At 38.6% G+C, this 22,148-nt stretch overlaps 1 protein-coding gene across 4 annotated transcripts in view; it reads left to right on the top strand.

Moving 5' to 3' along the window:
• The window catches only part of TMCC3 (transmembrane and coiled-coil domain family 3), a 133,034-nt gene extending 111,755 nt beyond the window's left edge, over positions 1-21,279 (top strand). For all 4 annotated transcript variants that reach the window (XM_059471757.1, XM_059471753.1, XM_059471754.1 and 1 more), the window contains 3 exons: positions 10,757-11,655; positions 13,138-13,273; positions 15,936-21,279. In XM_059471757.1, the coding sequence (XP_059327740.1) occupies positions 10,757-11,655; positions 13,138-13,273; positions 15,936-16,238 (1,338 nt within the window). In that variant the 3' untranslated portion in view covers positions 16,239-21,279. The remainder of the gene's footprint in view (positions 1-10,756; positions 11,656-13,137; positions 13,274-15,935) is intronic.
• The last annotated feature ends 869 nt before the right edge of the window (positions 21,280-22,148 follow it).

The following is a 22,148-nucleotide window of genomic DNA, read 5'->3' as shown; positions in this document are numbered from 1 at the left end:
GCCCTGCTATCTCCTGAGATAGGTCTTTACTACATCTGTGCCAAATTGAATGATATTTTGCATAAACATATTAATGAAACAAAGGTAATCAATTTACATGAAACAGATCTATAATATTTTATATATCATCTCAATACAACAGCAGGTAAGAAGAGCAGGTTTAATTTTCCTGAATTAAATTACTTTTATATTAGCAACATGGTTTTAACAGATTAAGAAATATCAAATGGAAAACAATTTTTCCTACTGAATCTATTCTGTTTTAAGCAATTAAATGTGCTGTGCAACTGAACAGTTTCTGAGCACTTTCCATTAGCCTGCTAAACAAAGTCACTACTGTTTCTTGCCTGTGCTTCTCATCTTGCAGTCCTGCCTCTGAGAATGGTTTTTGTGTTGGATGGCAGAGAGAAAGGAGTGGGGGTTTTGTTTGGTTTTGGATTGGTTTGTTTATTTATTTAGTTTATAAGCAATGAATTTATGACTAAAATTTCATGCATAATACGCATTCTGCTGTATATTTACCCTACGTGAGGAGATGTTCAACAAATGCTCCCTGTAGTTACGAGTAGGGGGCAGTGAGCTTTGTAATGAGCTTTTAGAAATCAGCAGGACTTCCTTCTGCAGGAGTTTCACTCTACCCTTGACATTTTAGTTCTGGCAAAACAGAAATAAATGTATCTTCAGTTTGCAAACATCTCTTAGGGGAAAAGTCTGCTTTGAATTGCTAGTACTACCATGGCAAAACATAATGGCATCTTCAAAATAACATCAAAGGATTTGTACCATACAGTAAAAACATAGTGAGTCCTTATTAAAGGCAGTTGTTTAAAAATAGTGGAGGTTTTTTGTCCATAAAACTTTTTAAAACTGAGATTTGACACTCTCATTGCAACTAGTATGGTGACATAAGAATAATAATTTACCCTAGTTTATCTTCCCAAATCATCTGAATTGATTTCTCTAAGTAATTCAGTTTAATAAAACTCACTGACTGGGGATGTGCTCTCAGAATATGAATATTTTAATACTAGATAAAGATTTTACTGTAGAGTTTTATTTCTCACTAATTGGGTGAATCTCATTGATGTTCTTTTCAGTTAGCAAGTGTTTTGAATTTTGGGTTTTTGATTAATAGATGTTATGTTATTTATGGAACTTGTCTACAACAGAGTTTCTTTCATGGATTGAGATTTTTGTGTGCTGTGTATTAGTATTTGAAGTGTACAGTTTATACAAAACATTGAAAGGAAAAATGGAGTATAAAGATGACTCATGACTATGTACAAATAGTGGATTAATTCTGTAACATCAATACAACAGTCTTAGCTGAATTTTGTTCAGAGAGAATAGACTGACAGAAAAGTTTCTTAATAGTTTTTGAAAGACCTACCTCCAACCTCTTATGGGAGTGGTTCATGCTAGTACCTGCTCACAAACATTTAAAAAGATTATATGAGAAATTCAGCATCATGTGCACAAGAGAAGATGTTTCTAGAGGATGCACAAAGCACTGGCTGAAGTACTGCTTGGATGTATTGTTACAATGTGCACAGGGAAACTCTTTAAAGAAGAGGATTCAGAGACATCTGCTGAAGAGGCACACTCATCTTCATAAAGTGTTTGGGTCTTTTTACTGGAAAAGTTATCTTTTCTTGGGAATTCAGATTTGATTGTAACTATTTGAGTTGATTGTTAGGGTGTAACCTTAAAACACCATGCCAAGAGCAGGTTCTCCAGAAGGTGCACAGCAGCTGAAACACTGCATGGATATGAGATTTTCTGAGGGCTAGTACTTACTTATAATAGCAATAACTTTATGTATATTTTACAAAATGTTTTTAAAAGCATATCTTTATACATGTATATTTATATAAATAACAAGATAGTAAACATACAAGTAATGTTTGAATATTTTCTCCTCAATGAGAACAACTACAGATCTATTCATAAATGGAAAGCATCACTTGTGACACACTTTAATGGCAGAGTCACAGCATAGTTTCTGCTTTTCAAAACAATATTATTTATATTACCTTGAGGGACAACATTTCGTTTTCTTCCAGGAGGAAGTTATGCAAAGAGCAGGAAAATGTGGTTCTGTTACCTAATGCTTTATATTGCCTCTTCAGTGAAAAGAAAAGAAAATGGTTTTGCTAATTTAAAAATAAATGTAAATAACAAAATGCTTTAAAGTTGTGTTTTTGTGATCCACAGGAGGTTAAATCCATTGCCTCTGCAGAGAATTATGGTTCTTAATGCACTGCAATTAGGATGTTTTCTCCAGAGTTAAGTCAGAGCACTGTTAATCAGTTGTGTACAGTGGCTTAAAATACCATTATTGCAGCAGCAGTATTGAATAATAAATGACCTGCATAATATGTATCTGTGTGATTCAAATTTTAATTTTCTTTATTTTGCCCAATGAAAGAAGGAATTTTTTGAAGTAGTCTTTTAAATAAAACTTTTCCTCTTTCTTTTCTGGGCTTCTTTCTTTTCTTTTTTGGTTGTTGTGGGGTGGGGTTTTTTTGTTTTTGTTTGGTTTTTGTGAGTGTTTTTTGTTTTGTTTTGTTTTTTGTTTGAATTTTTTTTTAAATTTATTTCAGTTTTTTATAGGTCATGAAGTATGGCCAGAGTTTTTGATTATTGGTGGCTCAATCTTCATGCAGTTCTCTGCCTTTAGGGTTATTTGTGGTTTGGGTACAAATACAAGCCTTGGATATTAGGTGTGGAGCCAAAATATGCACTCATATGTCTAATGTGGCAAATAGTGAAAGTGTATATAAGTAATGAAAGTTTGATAAAGTGAAGTTGCTTTGTCTAGAGATACACTAGTTATTGTGGAGAGGTAAATAAGCTGCTTAGTCATGCAATGTAGTGAAGACCTTTTGATTAATCCCTTTATATAAAAAATGAACTAGAACTCCTGGGTATAGGCAGCACTGCTGTTGTAACAGACATGTATTTTTGAGATTTGACTTTATCAGCCCAGCAGGGAGAGATGCAGGGCAGGGGGAAAAGGAAGAAGCAGGCAGGCTCTTTTAAGTAAGCAGCTCAGTTCATGTACAGGACAAGATGTGATTGTTTATATACTCAGGATGTGCTGCTGCTGCATCAACGCAAATGAAAAGATCCTAAGCCTGATGGAGCTATTGTTCTCTTGTTTATAAACAGAACTTTTGCCATGGTTTAAAGAAACAAAATCCCCAAGTCTTGAGTCTTTTGCCTGTGATGGCCAGTCTATATGGATTTAGAGTGTTTTGTCTCTCAGTGGTAATACTTTCAAAATTCCCTGCTACTATAAAGACTTAATGTTCCTGTGACAAAATAGGTCCTATGCAATGTTGCCTGCTCAAAGCAATAAAAGTCATTAATTAGATAGACTAAAATCAGCATTGAGCTGTGGAGTTGATTTTTGTAGGTGGGTAAATTACATCTTTAAAATTTCCTTAGAGTTGTCTTTGTTTTGGGGCAAAGGAGGACTTGGATGGTTGTTGACTGTGAAGTTAGATGTGGGAGTTATTTCTCTGTAACTGAAGGAGAGAAACTTCATAGTATTTCCTGGAATTCTCTCGTATGATTGTACAGTTCCAGGAGCTGGGATTTCAGAAAATGCTTACACCATCTGAATAGCAATGAAATTAAGAGCTGACTGTGAAACAGAAAGAACCAGGTGGAGGGAGAAGGTGACCTGCTGCAACTTTATCAGTGTGGAATAATTTGTGAGGAGAAGTTAGACAATGCAGTGATACTCTAAATCACAAGTGATGAGCGATCAGAAGCATATGCTGTAACTATGAGAAGTGATTAGTCATAGCAGGTATGTAGCTGGCTTTTTATCAAATTCTCATTCATGGAAAAGGATTTATAATTGAAAATATGTAGCTGGCTGACTTTTCACAGAATGCTTCACAGTAGTCTGAAAAATTTCGTTATTGCCATCTATTCAGATATCTTTTGAAAAAGAAAGCTTAATACTGAATGGGAGGGGAAGAAAAAAATCCATAAAAGCTGGGAAGAAGGAAGGGACAGCACCTATTAGAAACACTAAAAGTAAGTAGAACAATTAATCTAGAAGAGATACAAAATGACTGGCCTCACTCTTCCAAACTGTCACCCCCCCTGTTTTCTAGTGGTGGTACTTTGAGGGATTTGTGTCGTGGGAAAGGCACTCTCCTTCACAGGGAATAGGAGTGCAGGCTTCTAACAAGCACTGCTTGATGGAGCCACCCTTTGAGCACCTGGAGCTCCCAAGCAGTTCCTGATGTTGCTGTGTAAACCTGAGAGAGAAGGAACATGCATGTAAATTACATTTCTTTTGATCTGAGTTAGGAGAAGGTATTTTATGGACTTGTTTTTAATTAATGGTGCTTATCTAGAGAGGAGGACTGATTTGAAGCAAAATAGTTAAGCAAGGGCTGTGGAATCTACCTTCTGCCTGCTTAAGAAATGTAAGCTTAGTAAATGTGAGTATTGGTTCATAACTGTATTTTTTTCTCTAGCTAGGACAGTGATTTTTATTCTTTTCTTCTTCACATGACTGCTGGACAGTAAATGGGAAGTAACTTGCTTACTTTCATAGAGGCATGTTGTTTTCAGATTTCAGTGTCTAGGCACAGAAGCTGTTTGTATTGGAACCAGTGTGCTTATGTCAGTTTTGTGCTGCCAAAAAATTGGCACTGGACTGAGTGTGAGTTATGGTACTGGAGAATTTTCAGTGGATGTTCTTGGGTTCTGAAGGAGCTGGTGTTACCAGTGAAGGAGAAAACTGCCTCTTCCCCCCATTGTTCTCTTCTCCCATTGGTCTAATTTGAAATAGTACCATATTTAAATACTTATCTACACACAAGCTGTGACCTGGAAAATTTGGCTTTAGTTTAGTCCTTTAAATAGAAATTAGAGAAAAGGTTCTTTCTGGGGTATTTCTGGTTTGAAATGAGCATGCCTGTAGGATTTGAGGAAAAACAAATTTGGGGTGAAGTTGACTTGGAGTTTGGATTGCAGTTTATGCACAAGTATTTGGCCTTGACCAGATTAGATGAAGAGAGTAAAAGCTGTATTTCTAGTCACACCAGAACTTCAGTGCATGTGCTTTCTTGCAATTGCTTTCTGCAGAGTTTGTTTTATAGCATTTTCAACTTTGAATATTTTTTTTTTAATTTTGTGGGTATTTTTCATTTAAACAAAAATTGCAAGTACATGTATCTCTTTCTTCAGGTGCCTATATTTAAGAGTCTCAACCCTGTGGTGCTAATGAACTAAAATGGAGGGAAAGATATGTGATCAAACTGATGCTGAGAAGGACTGGATTCAACAGCTGATGTCTTGCCTAGGATGCTTAGTAGTTTAGTCTATATCTGAGGTCTTGCTGCAGTATCTTAGTAGAAAAGCTGAATTTTTATAATTACTAGACTGTGTTGGCATAGTGCAGAAAATGCTCAAAAGGATTCAAATCTCTGCAGCCTACTCTTTCCCTGTATGATGCCTTACTCATGGAATGGCCTTGAAGTTTCCCAGCCTTTGAATACTGAAGAGCAGATTCTTGCCAAAGGGTATCTGGGATTACCTTTGACTTCTACCTGGAATAAACATCTATGGTGTGTTAGTGAGATGCCTTACAGCTTCAATGCTTTTTTGAGGGGAGGTGGAGAGTAAATAGGTTATAGAGGAATTGATGATGATGAAAGAAACACCCTCAGTTATTTGACTCCATCAGCATTTGCCAGGTGGTGTCAGACAAATCTCCCAGGATCTTCCATTACCCCAGTAAAAAGTAGAAACACATTTTGCTGACTCCCTCCATTCCCATATACTCTCAACTCTCTGCATGATAATTAGCATGGTATTCTCACTGTAGGTACTTCTAGATATTAAGTAGCTCTGTAAAGAAACACAAGCAGAAGGTGTTTTGCTGTAACATACTGTACAAAAATGTTGGGGGCTGATTTAACATAACTTAAAATGGTTTATGATTATTTAGTTCTAATTTAAGATGTCCATGAAGGATTCTCATGTGGATTTTAGAAGGAACAGTGAACTTGAAAGAGATGGTGAAAGTCTCTCCCCAAATACATTTTTGCTTTGGAATATACTGAAAACTTACTAAAACTCCCTCTGCATGTTCTTTTACCCATTGGAACACCTGTGCTTCTGGCATATGCATATTTCTGATAAAAAGAGAATTGTTCCTGAAGACTTTTGTTGGTATTACCAAATTCTAAGAGCTGTGAAGCTGCCTTAATCCTATTTTGTATGCCTCTTATGGGATTCTGTTTCTAAGCATTCATCAGAAACTCTTTCAAGATAGACTTAAATTGTCATCATAAGCTTTTGTTTAGCTTGACTGGTGGTGGTAATGAGGGTTTTTAGAGAAAGAACAAGAAGGAAAGACCTGTAAACTGAGCCTATTAAAAAAGTAGATCATTTTGTGTCTTCATGGTTTGTTTCTGTTAGTGAGGCAAGCCAAAGGAGCAGGCTTTCTGGAGCCTGATGCATATATGCATCTGTCTTGTAAATGCTTTTTATTCTCTATGCTTTTTAAAGATACTTTTTAAAAGAGCATAAAAGAAATCTATGACTTAAAGAGTAGAGTTCAGTTTGGTACCTTTAACATAGAGGGCTTATGTCTCACTTGTTAGTGGAGAGCCATTGGCACAGTCAGTGGAACCCAGCATGGCATTCATCTGAGCAGCCATGGGATGTGGGTCGCACTAGGGTGGGCTGCATGCTCTTTGTGCTCTATTCACTATGGATTTTTTCTCCCAGATGGATCCCACTCAGGATCTATGGGGAAGAAATAAGATCTTCTAGGTCTGCATTATATTTTCCAGTAGGAAGATTCAATGACCAATCTCTATAGGCCATTAAACACAATATTTTCACCTGCTCAGCAGATCCTGTCAATGTAGAATCTCTTTCCAACAGTCTTGCCTGTGGTATTGGGGAACATGGGTCCTACTGTGCTCTGGGCTCATTGACAGCATGGCCTGCAAGTCTGACCTTGGTGCTGCTTTTGCAGACGGTTAGTGAAGAAACATGTGCATCATTGTGATGCCAAGGAAATCCCTACCCTTGCTTCCATGAGTAGGTTTTCAAATCACTATTGTTCACTGAATGGTTCTTTTTGAATAGCAGGCTCCCTGTTACCCAGCCCTCCACTTTACATTTAAGACAGCAAGTAAACCTGACAATTCATGTGCAGTGAAGGGTTCCCAGCATTGCACTTGTGTTCATTGCACCAAGAAGTGATTTTGTTGTCCCTTCTGAAACTCTGGACATGGATAGCATGGTCAGGCAGCTGGAGATCTTCTTGGCTCTCTGGAAAAAGGGAGGCTGGGGCTTTATCTCTGAGAGTTACCTATCTCATCATCTGTGGTGCTGTTCTTAAGAGCTCATGTTCACTGTTCTTGAAAGCTTGTATTTCAGCAGCACAAACATTACTGTTAGTTCTCAACTGGGTTGTAGTGAAGTGTGTGTGTGAGCTGCTCCATAAAGTGCAGTGGTCTCCCTCCAAGGCCCAGGTGTCTTTTTTCAGGCTAACATCAGTTATGGCTATCCCAGGACCATATGTAAATTGTTTTTTTCGCCTGTTTTTTCCTAGAAGACAAATTGAGGGCATGTCTCTAGTATTTCCTCAGACTATGGGCTAGTGCTTTGACTTCCTGTCTACCTAGTGGTACCACATGTTTCAGGACTGCTGCTTCTCATCTACTGCTACTGCTCAGCTTCCTATTAATTGCCATTATATGAGATATGTAGGAGGATTCTTTTCTCTTCAAGTGCTTCTCACTTCCAAAAGGATGGCTCATCCATTTTAACTGTTGGGCCTGCTACTGTATGTAAACATATTTTTCTCTTTGCAACCACAGTGAAAATCTTTAAAAAATAAAATTAAAAACCCGTCTCTCAACAACTTCTTTGTTATTAATAGCTTGGTGGCCCTGTGAGGTGCGGGGGACCCAGGAGTCACAGCAGGAACAATGTCAGGGATGGCATTCCTCATTTCTTCCCGTAGCACAGCTGGGAGAGCACTCACACAGTTTGAAGGAGATGCCATTCATTCTCCTGCGCTGGGAGGATTTCAGCCTGCATCCCAGCAGAGGGCACCAGTACCTGCAGGGATGAGGAAGCATCTCATCATCTCAACTCCTACTGGCAGTCTTGTGCTCGGTGTAAAGAATGAGGCATTCAATACAGCAGGAATTCTTCTCATCACAGGATGAGACTTGCAGCATGAAGCATTTGGGGTAGGATTTGAAGATGGAAATCTGATGTTTGGGTTAGTGTTAGTGCTGAGTTATAGAACAATCACAAATGGATCATCAAGGTAGAAGAAAGGTGAAAGGCCACTTGTCTAGACATACCTGACTCTCCCGCTGTCTGCTTGCTTCTGATTTAAAATAAACAAGCCAAAAACCCCAAAAAACCGTAAACCCCACTAAACTCTATCAACCAGCCCCCTACCTAAAAAAGAAATAACTCCACCCCACATTACACATCCCCTCCCAACAGAAAGGCGTATTGCATCAGCAGAGGATTGCAAGAGCCTCTTGAAAGAGGGTTGCTTGACCCAGCCTTGCAGCATGATGGCAGAGGACACCTGCCATTTTATCCAAATACAATCAGAAACAAAGATATATTGGATATGACTTTTTTGTACTCTTAGTGAGCTCTCAATCCAGTAAGTAAAACTGCTAGCAGTGTTTTGGGACTTTCAACAGTTATTTTCTAAACTTTCCTGAATTTGGACTGTAGCTGTGATTGGTTTAATTCAGGAGCAGACTTGCCCCACACTAACAGATTTCCTCATGTCCAAAAGCATGGCAGCATTCAGCAGATGTATTCCTTCAAGGCTATTGTTCTTTTTATCTGTATTGCTTTCGTGACCTTGAAGTTTCAGGAAGGCAGAGAAGGCTGACCAATGGAGAGCCTGTGAGGGAGGGGACATAAGGGAAAAGGGATCTGGTTTGGGCTTGTATCCAATTATTACAATACTATTTCTAGACTGTTTTTTACTGAGGAAGTAAACATTGCTGTGTAAAGGTTAGATATAGACCCACCCATTCCTGGAAGTTATGTACAACTTGTTCTGAGTGACATCAGTGATGGATCTGTTTTGTGTGTGTATACAATTCTGTGACTAATTACAGTATCATTTTGTGCCAAAGCTTATTTAAAAATGTCTTCGGTTGTTTCAAGAATTTCTTGTTAATTCTTGTTGTATACTGAGCAGTTGGATCAATGCCAATTGTTTCTAACAAACTGGTAAAGTGTAGATCTGTTGGGCCACAACAATGGTTTAATCCCTGGGATACAGTCTGAGTCTTAAAGGTCATCATTAACCAATATTCTCCAAAAGAAATTGTCAACTCCAGACTTTCAATATGCATTTTTCAAGTGCTTTTTTTTATAGATATTGGTGAATGTGAATTTTTATGTTAGCTGGTTTGTGCCCTGAGTGGTGCAGTAGCAAAAGAAAAATCAAGAAAAATCTCCACTGTAATCCTTGGTAATCTATAAGGAAAATAATATAAATAAATAAATAATATAAAGTAGTAGAAATGAAAAGAGATTTTCACTAAGGGATTGTCAAGAGATACTTTAATATAGCTTCTGCCTTGTTTCTGCAATGGTCTTGTCTGAGGAATTATATTGGCTCCCCTGGTATCAAAGCTCTGGAAACCCATTATGGCTGGAGCATTTGTTAAGCAGTCTCTGCAGACATGACATTGTGGCAGCTGCAATGAAATGCACTTTCTTTGTCACACAGGCTAAACCAAGATGATAATAAAGATAAAGCTATTTTGTTTAGATCATTCTTCTCATGCTTTCCCCATAACTTTGAGTTTATATAAGGAAATACTTTCAATGTTTTGTATCAGACTATCTTGCCTTTCTGTTGAGAAAGATAAAATGATCTGTTGTGGTCAGTGTTGTGACTGAGTTGCCTAATTGTTTTTGTTGTGCTTCCAGAGAGCATTTAAGGTGTACAGATCTTATACGTGACTGAATGCAGTTTTCTTTCCTGAGTTTCTGCCTGTAAATCCCACTCAGTGAACTTCCTAGTAAAACAGAATTAGCACAGCAGATCGAGTTGTTGAGCACCCTTATCAAGCTGGAAAGTCAAATACAGGCCAATTCTTCCTCTGTACTCTCTGCTTTAAAAAACAACAGTTGCTTCCAGCTTGCAGCATACACTAGATTTTCAAGAGCTTTCTTTCAGCTAGTTCTGCAAAAACTTGGAATTGTGAAAGGAATTTAAATTGGGATATATCAGAAAAAGGCATTAAATCTGGGAAAATATACTGAACAGTACATTTTATATAGCACTGCTGTAGACGGAAAGATCTGGTTACATCTCCATTGGTGTTTGATCACTTTTAAGAGAAAAAACTGAGTGATTATCAGCCATGGTCTCTTTGAAACTCCTAATAATAAACAACACATTTAGGAACCTTTTCTAACTAGGTGTTATTCTCGTTTTGTGACAAACTGTAAGTGATTCTATAACCTATTCTGAATTATTTTCTCTCTAATTCATCTTTATTTTAAGAGAGACAAGCAGTTCCTTAGACTGTTTATTAACTTGTAGAAGTCAAAAAAATGCTGCTTAATTTCAAAGAAAACTTCATTATGCTTTGCTAATATAAGCTACTTTATACTGTATACTTGATATAATTATATGTGGAAAAGTAAACTGGATGTTGGATTTTAAAAAATAGAATTCAAATTCCATTTACCTCTTTTTCTTTTCTCTCAGGTGGAAAGACATGACATGAATACCCTGAGTCTACCACTTAACATCCGTCGTGGAGGTTCTGATACCAACCTGAACTTTGATGTACCAGATGGGGTCCTAGAGTTTCACAAAGTCAAACTCAATGCAGATAGCTTGAAACAGAAAATCCTTAAGGTTACAGAACAAATCAAGGTTGAACAAACAGCTCGAGATGGAAACGTGGCTGAGTATTTGAAACTGGTGAACAGTGCAGACAAGCAGCAGGCTGGGCGCATCAAGCAAGTCTTTGAGAAAAAGAACCAGAAATCTGCCCACTCCATTGCCCAGCTGCAGAAGAAATTGGAACAGTATCACAAAAAGCTCAAGGATATTGAACAAAATGGATCTTCCAAAGCTACCAAGGATACTTCCAAAGATAACTTGAAAGACGTTCAGCATGGAAAGTCTCGTAGCACTGGGCACGGAGCAGAGAGCAGCAAGTCGGGTGTGCCGGGTGTATCTCTGACACCCCCTGTCTTTGTTTTCAGCAAGTCCAGAGAGTTTGCCAATCTGATCCGAAACAAATTTGGTAGTGCAGACAACATTGCTCATCTGAAAAATACCCTGGATGAATTTCGGCCAGAAACGAGTTCTAGAACCTATGGGGGCAGTGCCACCATTGTTGCCAAACCAAAATATGTTAGTGATGATGAATGCTCAAGTGGGACCTCTGGATCAGCAGACAGCAATGGGAATACTTCCTTTAGTCCTGCTGTGGCAAGCACCCTGGACAGCCAAGGAAAGCTTTCCATGATTTTGGAGGAACTAAGGGAAATCAAGGAGACACAGTCTCAATTAGCTGATGATATTGAGAATTTAAAAACCCAATTTAAAAGAGACTATGGCTTTATTTCTCAGATGCTACAAGAGGAAAGATTTAGGTATTTTCTTTTTTAACTGTTCTCTTGAAATGACTTTTGAATGGGTATAGAAACTATTTGGAAAGTGTGTGTGTGTGTGTGTGAGAGAGAGAGAGAGAGAGAGATTTCAGAAGCAAGAGGAAAAAATAATTCCAATCAATATCTAGTACCAACATGTTTAATTCCTTCCAACAACTGAAAATACACACAGAATATTTATATTTTCTAGCAAATGGTGTAGTGCCCTTTGCTTTTTGTCAGAGGCTGGTCAGAAGACTCTCTCCTCTGTCATAGCTTTTATGTGAATTATGTGAGTACTGCGTATAGGAGATGCCGATGGTTTTGTAGCTGGTGGAAGGATTCTATCTAATGTGACTCAAAAAAGCTAATCAGTCTGTGGTGTAGCAGAAATGACTGATAAGTATACGCTGGACTCCTGGGTACCTTGTCCAAATACTTCTCACACACTTTGCTATCTCCTGGATGCAATGTCACCTTTTACCCTGGTGTAACACACACTGGGAGATGTATTTTGAAGGGCTGTAGCACAACTTCATCTTGCATTTGTTACATGACAATTAATTCCTTTATCATCCTCTGTGAGAAGTGGATGATATGTTGTACAGAGGGCTTTCACCTGCTGTACCTATATCCCATTTTTCCTATGGCTTGTTAAGGTGACAGTCAATTCTTGAAGTCTTTACTATGCCAGTGGGCAAAATCTTGGTATGAAGGGCAATATTTCATGTCTCCCTTGCGTATAGTTCTTGAAATACAATAAAAGACTTGATATCATGTGGTAATATAGGGAGGAAAGAACAATGAAAGGCCTGCTGAGCTTCTGACTTGGTTTCAGGAGAAGGCAGAGTGGCCTTTTCTGACAGCTTTCTGCCAGTAAAATCTCAAGCCTCCTGCTACCCATTTCTCGACAATTTTGCCTCCATCATTTTTGTGCTGACTGCAGTGTTTGCCTGTTTGTGTGTTAAATCAAGTGACAAACTCACAAAAAAATTCTAGTTTGCTGGTGGTTTACTTGAACTACTTTACCATGTAGAAACATGCCAGAACAGACTGTACATAAATGGCAGAACCCTGCAGTTGTGTATGAGAGAGAACATATTTTTCCTGTCATTACTGGTGAGCTATTAACTGGCTCAAACTTACTTATGAAGCCATATCTTCTTGGCTAAATGAAGAGTGAAAAATGTGAGTTGGATATCCTTAGGCACTGTTTATATTTCATATAATTTGCCAGTGATGTACAAATATTTGCTTTTTAGCACCTTCTGCCAGCAAGAAACACTCAGAAAAGGCTTTCTGATTGCTGAATAAGTGTTTGTGGAAAGTTTGCAAAGTTTTTACTGATTTCTATATGTGCTTTGTAATGCCAGTCAGATGAATTCACCATGTGCTGAGAAATTACCTTTTAAAATGTGCAATTGTTTTCATGATTTGCATTACTTGAATAGAAGGCACTAAATTTAGACTTCTTTTCCTAATAAGATATGAAAGATTGGAGGACCAGTTAAATGACCTCACTGACCTTCATCAACATGAGACAGCAAACTTGAAACAAGAGCTAGCCAGCATAGAGGAGAAGGTGGCGTATCAGGCCTACGAGCGATCACGAGATGTTCAGGTACTTATTTTCCTTATCCTAATCTAATAACATTTTGTGGAGATCTTGTACCATGAAACACTTGCATTTTTCTGCATATTTTAAAATAAGGAATATGGGAAAATATGCAAGCTTTGAACATGTTTGTAAGCTTAACATATTTTCTATGTTTTAAGGGGAAAACTCAGCACATTGAATCAGTGATAGTCTCCATTTGTTTCTCTGGATTTGAGATTTTTTTTCTGCTGAAACTGATGACATGGCCCAGGCAGAGTTGTGGTGGAAGAGTGGCCTGTTTTAATTTCTTTCAGAGAGGAGGAAGGAATCAAGTCTCATTGTATTGTATGACACAACACTTCTGACAATGTCCTGACATAAACTTCTTGCTCAGCTTAGGGTAAAAACTCAGAGAAATAGACTCGTAGATTTGCCAGTTATAATTAAAGAGTTTTAAGCCATAGTCACAACAACCTCTATAATCAAAGCTGTGGGGTGTTTTCACCTTAGTGATCAGTCGTAGTCATGTCTGACTTCAATCAAAAACCAGTATTAATGTCTACAAGTATGTCCTGACAGCATACTTGAATATTTAATACAACACAAGCACTTACATAATGCATAATATTTCCACTCAAAGTCTGAGGAAGTGGTGAAAAGTGGTGAAAACACAGTTGTGCCTTACCTATTCATGAAAAACTGAGGAATGCTCAAAGACTGTCTTTTACCATTGGCTCACATGGTAAAAGAACCTAAAACCTGACCTGTATGCACCTGTGCTCACATTTCCAAACAGAGAGAGTGCAGGCAGCAGGATGATCACAGTTTCCTAAATGTTAATTAGGAAGCTCCTGGGAACAGAGTGGGAAAGGGATGGTACTGAATCTAAACATATCATAGGTTTCATTGTAGGTTTAAACAAGAGAGGTGTCTCACAGATTTAAAGAAAAGAGCACTCCTTTCTGTGAAGGCATCTTGAGGATGTAAAAATGTAATGAAACCTGAGTTATCCAACAGAGGGGCTGTGAAATATTCCCTAAGTCATTAGCAGAATCCTGGAGGGGTGTCAGAGACTTTTAAAAGACTCCTGGAAGGGTGTCAGAGACTCCTTAATGAAGTGCTATGTTGACACAGCCTTGTTTCTTTTATCTCTGAACAGTTGGGCCCATTTAAATCTGTCTGGGGCTTTGGAAAATTAGCTAAAATAGAGTAAAAGGATTTAAGCTCTGGATATTTTGAGTAACAGCCCAGCTGTCACTAAAGGATGTGCAGATAGTTTTAAAGACATGTTCAGCCTCTCAATGCAGAGCTGCAGGTATCAGACTTTTGCAGCTGGACTTCTTCTAAAGCAGCACAAGACAAATTGAGGATAACTTACAGTCCGAGTGGAAGAAAGACCAGGGAAGTTCATTAGTGTGTAGTGGAGAACATGCCTGAACCATAACAGCCTTTGTGCCGCCCATGAGGAACTGTAATGACAATCTGCTATTTTGTTACTACTTCCTAGAGCAGTGAAGGGAAGCAGCCTTGTGTAAGGCACTGTGCCACACTCTCTGTGGTGACCTTGGTGCCTGGCCAGTCCCTTGGTAAGCCAGTCCAGCTTGCTGAAACAATGAAGGACTGACCCAGCAAGGGATAGCTGATAACTCTCTGGGTGTTTATGCACTGAGGTTTGGTTTGAAACAGCTTACTGTGTGAGCAGGTGAACCAGCTTGCTAGTGCAAGGAAAATACCTGGAGCGTGAGAGTGTGCAAGAAAGTAGGGATGCTGGAGCGTTGGTTTTCTTTGTCACACAGTGGTAAAAGATTCTGTCAAGTTGATCAATCTCATGAAATTATAGCTCTGCACCACGTTGTGCAGTGATGCCCAAATCCCAACTCCTGCAAAAAGCTGGCATTTTGGCAAGTAAGGGAAGCAGTTGGAAGTTTTTCTGTTTTGCTTTGGGAGGGTTTAAGCATGGGAGTAAGTGTCTTTAGGAAGCATTTTAGTCAAAGACCACTTTTAATCTGTTCTCAAGCAGAAGAGAAAGGTCTGCTTTCTTTAGAACAAATTGTGAAGCCGAATAGATCATGTGGGAGAGAATCCCATAAAAGCATCTCCACAGGTTGTTCCACTGTCTTCACACTGACAGTGGGAGAAGGCCAGATCTCACAGAGAGCTCAAGCCCAATACTGTAGGATGGGTAGCTTTGAGAGCAAAATCAATGTAGACCACAGAGGCAGTGTAAACTAAGTGCTGCTACATGTTGCAAAGTAGAGTTAATTAGTATCACAGCAAGCCCAGCCTAATCTTTTCTATAGAATATACAAAGAAACTAATTTTCTTGTTGTTTTGATGCAGTGATAGTTGCTATGGCAACAGCTTTACTAGTACTTTATATCAGCAGTATATATAGGAAACAGCTGTCATGAACATTAAAGTTATGATACTTTTTCTTGAGCATGAAAAAAGAACAAACCTACATTTTGGACAGTGTTGTTAGCCTTGATTATGCCTGAGCAAACAGTGACACACTCATTCAGAGTGTGTGTGTATTTATTCTTTTAAAAGTTGGTGGTTCATTGAAATTTTGGCAGTCAATAATAAATTACACTTCTAATCTAGCTGATGGATGGCTCTGCTGCTAAAATGTGAAGAACCACTGAAGGGAAATATGGCTGCCCTAATTCTTGTTTTCTCTCTCCAGGAAGCCTTGGAATCATGCCAGACCCGAGTTTCCAAACTGGAGCTCCATCAGCAAGAACAGCAAGCACAGCAGTCTGAAACAGTTAATGCCAAAGTGCTCCTGGGGAAGTGTATAAATGTTATCCTGGCCTTCATGACTGTCATCTTAGTCTGTGTTTCTACTATTGCAAAGTTCATTGCTCCTATGATGAAGAGCCGCTTTCATATCATCTGCACTTTCTTTGCAGTGACGCTGCTGGCAATATTTTGTAAAAACTGGGATCATATCATTTGTGCTATAGAAAGAATGATTATACCAAGATGAAACTATTGGACTGGCTGGTCTTCTATTTTTTCTTTTTTTTTTCTTTCTTTTTCCCTTTTTTCTTCCCTTCCCTGTTTTTTAAGCACTGTGTGTATACAAATTCTGGTGTAAATATATAAAAGTATACTTGTTGGCAGTCAGTTGCCTGTTCAATCTGATTTTGTCTAACTGGCTGTATCTGTGATGAACTGCTCACTTAAGTCAGTCTTCTGCCTTAATCCAAAAGGTTTTCCACTTTCCAAACCCATACCCACAAAACATGGTATGATGGGCTGGGAGGGATCCCAGCAACTGCAAGTGTCAGGTGCGTTTTTTACTAGGCTGGAGTGCAAAGAGTGTGATCAAGAGGGAGTGCCATAATGTGTATCTGCTCTGCTAGACTGATAGTTAATTTTCCCTCTGAATCCAACTAGAATGATAAACCAAATCATGCAGTCATATGTATTGATAGTTCTAGATTCTAAACATGGGATTTTGAGTTTTCAAGACTAACAAAACTTGATGCTTCTGCTAGTTACTTTTTGCACAGAGTTTATTGTTTGTACATGAGACCAGTGATGACTATTGACCACAGTTAGCAGTTGTTCTGTCCTGGCACTGTTCCTTATTGCATTTGGGAAACACATATATGTGGCATAAGACTTCCAAAGATGGCCTGAATTGAATTATAACATCCCCAGGCAACTTTGTAAAGGAGTTAAGAAGCAAGTAAGTGGTAGATAATTTGTCACCCACACCAAAGCGCTCACTTTTTCAAGCCCTGCAACCTGCACAGGAAAGAAGTACAGGGAACAGCAACATTGAGGTTAGCCTCTGTTAGCAGTGAATTGTTGGGGTGTTCTGACTGAAGGCAAAAAATACAGGTGGTGGGACCCTGGGTACAGTGGATTTCTTTCTTCTGTCTGATTAAAGAATGTGGCAGAAACATGAGAGAACAGCTTCTTAGGGGGAGCAGGGAGTTAAACTTCTGTAAATATAGGAACTGTAGACACTCTCAACAAACATTCCTGAAAATAATGTATTAACATGCAGTATCACTACTAGGAGACAGGGTTGGGTTTGTTTTCCCACTGGAATTTATTTTGCTTGATTTAATAAGTGCAAAAAAATTTCCCTGAAACCAGCTTGGCTTTCAGCCATGATGTAAAACAAGATCTTTATTAAAACAAACAAACAAACAAACAAAAAGCACAAAACCACCACAACTAGAATTCTTCTCCAGTCTCCATTAAGTGAAAAAACAGTGTCTCCAATTATTTGATGTTCAGTGTTAGTAACTGTGAAAATAATTGTCATTACATATTTTCTTTTCAGTTGCAGTATTTTTTATGCTGGTATTATGGAAGGGAGGGCATAGTTTGATGTGTATATTTCTTTTTAATCAAGTGCAATAGTTGGTGTAGAATTTGTGAAGACTTTATTCTCAGGAGAGGGAGTGGGTGAGGAGAAGGCAGGGGAGAAATCTGACATTTTACCACAGTCAGATAAACAGTGAATAATTACTATTTGTGGCTTCAAGAACTAAGGAAAGGACAGAATTAACTTAATAAATAATGATATAACTCAATGTTTAGAAAATTCAATTAAAATACTTATACATATTTAAAGAATTCTTTATATGTCCTAAGTCTTTGCACAGAGAATCAGGAAGGACTGTGCTGGTTTGCAGTCACTGGAAATGGATCAGATTGGGCACACCCATCTTATCTTAACCCAGCCCTACCTCATCTCAAGTGGGAAGTGGAGTGGAAACCAAAACCAAACAAACAAGAGCCCAAACAAGACCAAAAACTGGTTCTGATCCTAAGAATGCTGTGACTCTTCATGGTGTTTTCTTGCCGTCTCTATTATAATCTCCGTTCTTCTCTTCAGCTTGCACAGCCAACTTCTGCATTGGCCTCTTGAAAGAATAGTTAGTTTAGCATTTTGTTAAATGGGTTCAGAAAGGTAGACATGCAAGAAAGGAATACCATGGGTTAATAATGTTCACATAAGAAAAACTCCTTTACCTATTGCATGATTATACATTTATATAATCCTGCCATTGCTATTTGATGTAGTTGAAATGTTACATCAGGCAGCCTCAAGGACAGGCAGGAAAAAGGTTTTATTTGTCTTATAAGAAAGGATGTTGGGGTGGTAATTCACATTCCCTTCACACCTGGGAATGTGAAGGCTTCTGCTCCAAGGGCATCTGGTTACAACTCTGGGAGATAACCTCAGTACAAAATGAAAGTAAAATCTAAAATTTATGTCTCTACAAAAGATTGCTCACTGTCTTGACAGAATCTGACAGGGCCTACATTGTAAATTGGAAACAGGAAGGCCTTGCACTTCAATCTTGGCTTTACATGTGGCAGAGGACATAGAAAAAGCTATAAAGGCTGCATAAGGTTAGTTATGTAAATTAAAATAACCTAATTGGTGAATGGGTGCATCTCTTTTCTAGGTTTTTTCCTCTGTTGGGTTGAAATCACTGAAGGATGTGACACATGTCAAGAAATAATAAAAAAATGTAAAAGTGAAGAGCAAAAGCCTGCTTTTGATGAAACTGTGGTCGTTTTGCACAGAGTGAGACTGTAGTGCCAGGAACTCTGCCATGTGGAAGGCCACCCAAGGAGGGAGGTCTCCCATCCTGCTTTCAGTGTCACATTTCCTACTGTGTGCTAACTACTGGTATGTGGTGACATCTTCCATGTGCCATGTTAGCTCACTAGACTGGAAGAAAAACCTGGTGAAAGAGGTGGATGGTTCTCCACATCTGGAGACTTGAAGGGCTGGTAAAAAGGTCTCATGAGTATGAAGCTGGGATTTTAAGGGAGATGAGACTTTTTCTTCTTGTTGCAGTGAATCATCAGCTGTCCCTAAAACTGGGCTCCAGGCAGACTCTCTGCAGATTGTTGGGGCAGCTTCAGTGTAGAAAAGTCCTTCCTAACTTTTTCCTAGAGGGAACAAACAGCCCCGGCATGTGGTGACAAGCTAGCCAGCTGTGCCCATACTCAGGATCAAGAGAAGGCAGGAGCCTGAGCTAGCCTGGGCTGATGCCTCTGCCCTTAGCTTCAGTATGGGCACCACTTTCCCCCTTTAGGCTGGGATTGTGTATTTTACATATTAGTGTGTGTATCTGGCCTGCAGTCTGAGCTTCCTGTGACAGTATGCCTAGGCCAACCCAAAGAACTGCAGTGCTCCTAATGAGAACTCCGCTCAGCTTCTCAATCAATTAACCATGTTCTGTCAGGATACCATTTGCTTTTATATTCTCATACAACACATCAGGCATTCTTAGGATACTCCTTACACCTACTCATCATGAGCCTCTAAAACACTCCCACTCAACAAAAAGTTGCCAGACAGTGTCTTTTCTGCTTGGTGCTGCTTGGCAGGCAAATATTTCATTTCACTTTGGTAGCAGTTCTCTGATGGAAAAGCTCTTCAATAAGTTGTTACTTCCTGTTCTATAGGCTTTTGGCAGCTTTTGTTTGGAGGTTTCTGGAGATTTAGTTTCTTATGAAAATTAGCACAATTTTCCTGATTTCTCCTATTTCAGCATTCAGTACTACATGAGGTTTCCTCTAAAAATTGTCTAATGGATCCTTCTGCTAGCTTCAACTCCATTGCTGTTGAAAGTCCAATTAGTGATTGGCAGGACTGATCGAGACCCAGTTTAAATTCCTTCCTATTTCTGCTTCACATTATATGCATTCATGCAACTTCTCATTTGATTGCACTCCTGTGATGTCTATTTGCTCTGAATTCTTAGAGAGGCACTAAAAAATTTCACTGCATTTTAGTTTAATATCAAAATGTTTGTGTTATGCAGTGCCTCTGCTGCAGGACATCTATCAGTATAGATCTGATGTCTGCACTTCAGGAAGGGTATTTAAAAGCCAATGGTTTTCTGTGAACACATAATGACTGCTTATCTGGGGAATAGCAATGCAAAAGGTGAATTTGCTGTAGGAAAGATACGTGATCCACTCACCCAGGAGTTGAAGCTAGACAAATCCAGTGTAAGCATAAGGTTCAGTTTTGCAATCATAAGGGTTGCCAGCTAATTATTAGCTACTGACTGACATAATAAACAAGGACTACAGCATTTGAAGTTGAATTAGTTCAGGCTTATGATTGATATGAAGTTAACTGCATAATAACAACTAGTGCTGTCTGAAATCAAAATCATTGAACAAGAAATTCAGGAACAAAACAAGAAAACACAGATGCTTGTAGTTAATTCAGAAGGTACAAGAGCCAATTTTCTTGTTTGGTTGTTTTTGTTTTGGGAAACCAAGTCCCTTTCCACTATGATTGAGACATTTTACTGCTGCATTCAATGATATAATGGAAGATAAACAGAGATTAATGTAATTAAACACTTTAATTTTGATAACAGAATTTAATCTCTTCTGAAAGTCCATCTAGAACTAGCAATCAGGCAAATTTATTCTCTGCTATTTTTAATCAACCAAATATATATCTGCTTTCTTCATTCCCCATCATGCCAGAACACGGCCTTTAAGTACAGGAGATTATAACGGGCTTGTTTTCAGACAAACTTGGAATGGTCTCTCTGATGCTAGCCCTGCACAAAGTGTCAGACAATTTTACATGGCAACAGTGAAAGATTAAGAAAAGTTTTATTTTAGTCAATGAAATTGCTTATTTTCCCTGAGAAAGCCAACTGAGAGGATGCTGTATATAGGGACTGCCTGAGGCCAAGTCAAACAGTCTTGTACGGTTGATTTGCTGTACATTTAGCATATTAGGTTGTACTGTTGTTGGAAAGTTTTGCACAAAGCCACCTTTCCTTTTTACCCGGGGAACCTGGGTCTGGTAGTATCAAGGTGTACCAAAAATTGTCTGCTTTTATTGACTAAAGTTGTCTTGGTGTGTGACCTGCAATGTTTCTCACAGTATCTCCATTTTGTGCAGCACTGTGGAAAGATTCAACTATGAAAATGTAATTTTTGTGTATTTGGTTGTGTAGTCATGACTGCCTCTAAGGTGCCATTAACATTTTTTAAAATAAAAATATTTACATTTATTTGATTATGAATATTGTCTCTTAAACTTTCTGTCTGATCACTCAAACCCCTATCAGTTTTCCTTTGTCAGTAGAAATTATTCAGTTGACAGTGATAAAGTTAATCCATGGAGCACAAGGCCCACTTTTAACATGCTGACAAGTCTGAGCATTCTGCTCTGCTGCAATTTTGACCAAAACCTGTTGAGTTTCACCTACAGTTGTGACATGGCAAAACTGTAAACATCAAACTGGGTATCATCATTGCTTTTATCCAAAACTTGTGTGAAAATTTGCCATGCAAATGTTGTGCTATTGTGCCAAGTGACTGGACTTATTTTGGATTTTTTTTTTTTTGTTGAAAATTTAGAATTAGAAACTGAAGAAGTATTTTTATATTATTGTCAGAAACCTTGGTCATGTGTGCCAAAAAAATAACTTAGCTGATATAAAGCAAAACATTTGCCTTTATTATTTGTAAGGCAGAGGTCTTGTCAGCTGGCACTGGCAGCCACTGGCAATGATGTTATTTTTGTTCCATGAGTAGAGCAGAAACGGTGCCATAACAGATTGCTTTGCAATCACACTGTACTTCCTATTTTCTCCTATTTGATGAAATGGCACAGGCTGTGTCACCTGCAGACTTTCCTAGGTCTTGTCATGCTGAGTTTCACATGTGTTCCTGAAACTTGTTCTATATTAAGGCTAACTCCATTCACAAACAGCAGCTTCTCTCAGAACCACTAATGATTTTGTCCATTTCTGGCATGGGTTGAATAATCCCTGCTAACCAGGCAAACCAGACATAAAAAAATACACCTCACTCACCATCAGTTCTCACAGTTGTTCAAAACTCTGGCTTTGGAGAGTGCATAGCACACCCTGGTAAC

Source organism: Ammospiza nelsoni, chromosome 5 (assembly GCF_027579445.1).
Source record: "Ammospiza nelsoni isolate bAmmNel1 chromosome 5, bAmmNel1.pri, whole genome shotgun sequence".
Taxonomy (NCBI): Eukaryota; Metazoa; Chordata; class Aves; order Passeriformes; family Passerellidae; genus Ammospiza; species Ammospiza nelsoni.
The sequence above is the reverse complement of the archived record's forward strand: the minus strand, read 5'-3'. Positions and strand labels throughout refer to the sequence as shown.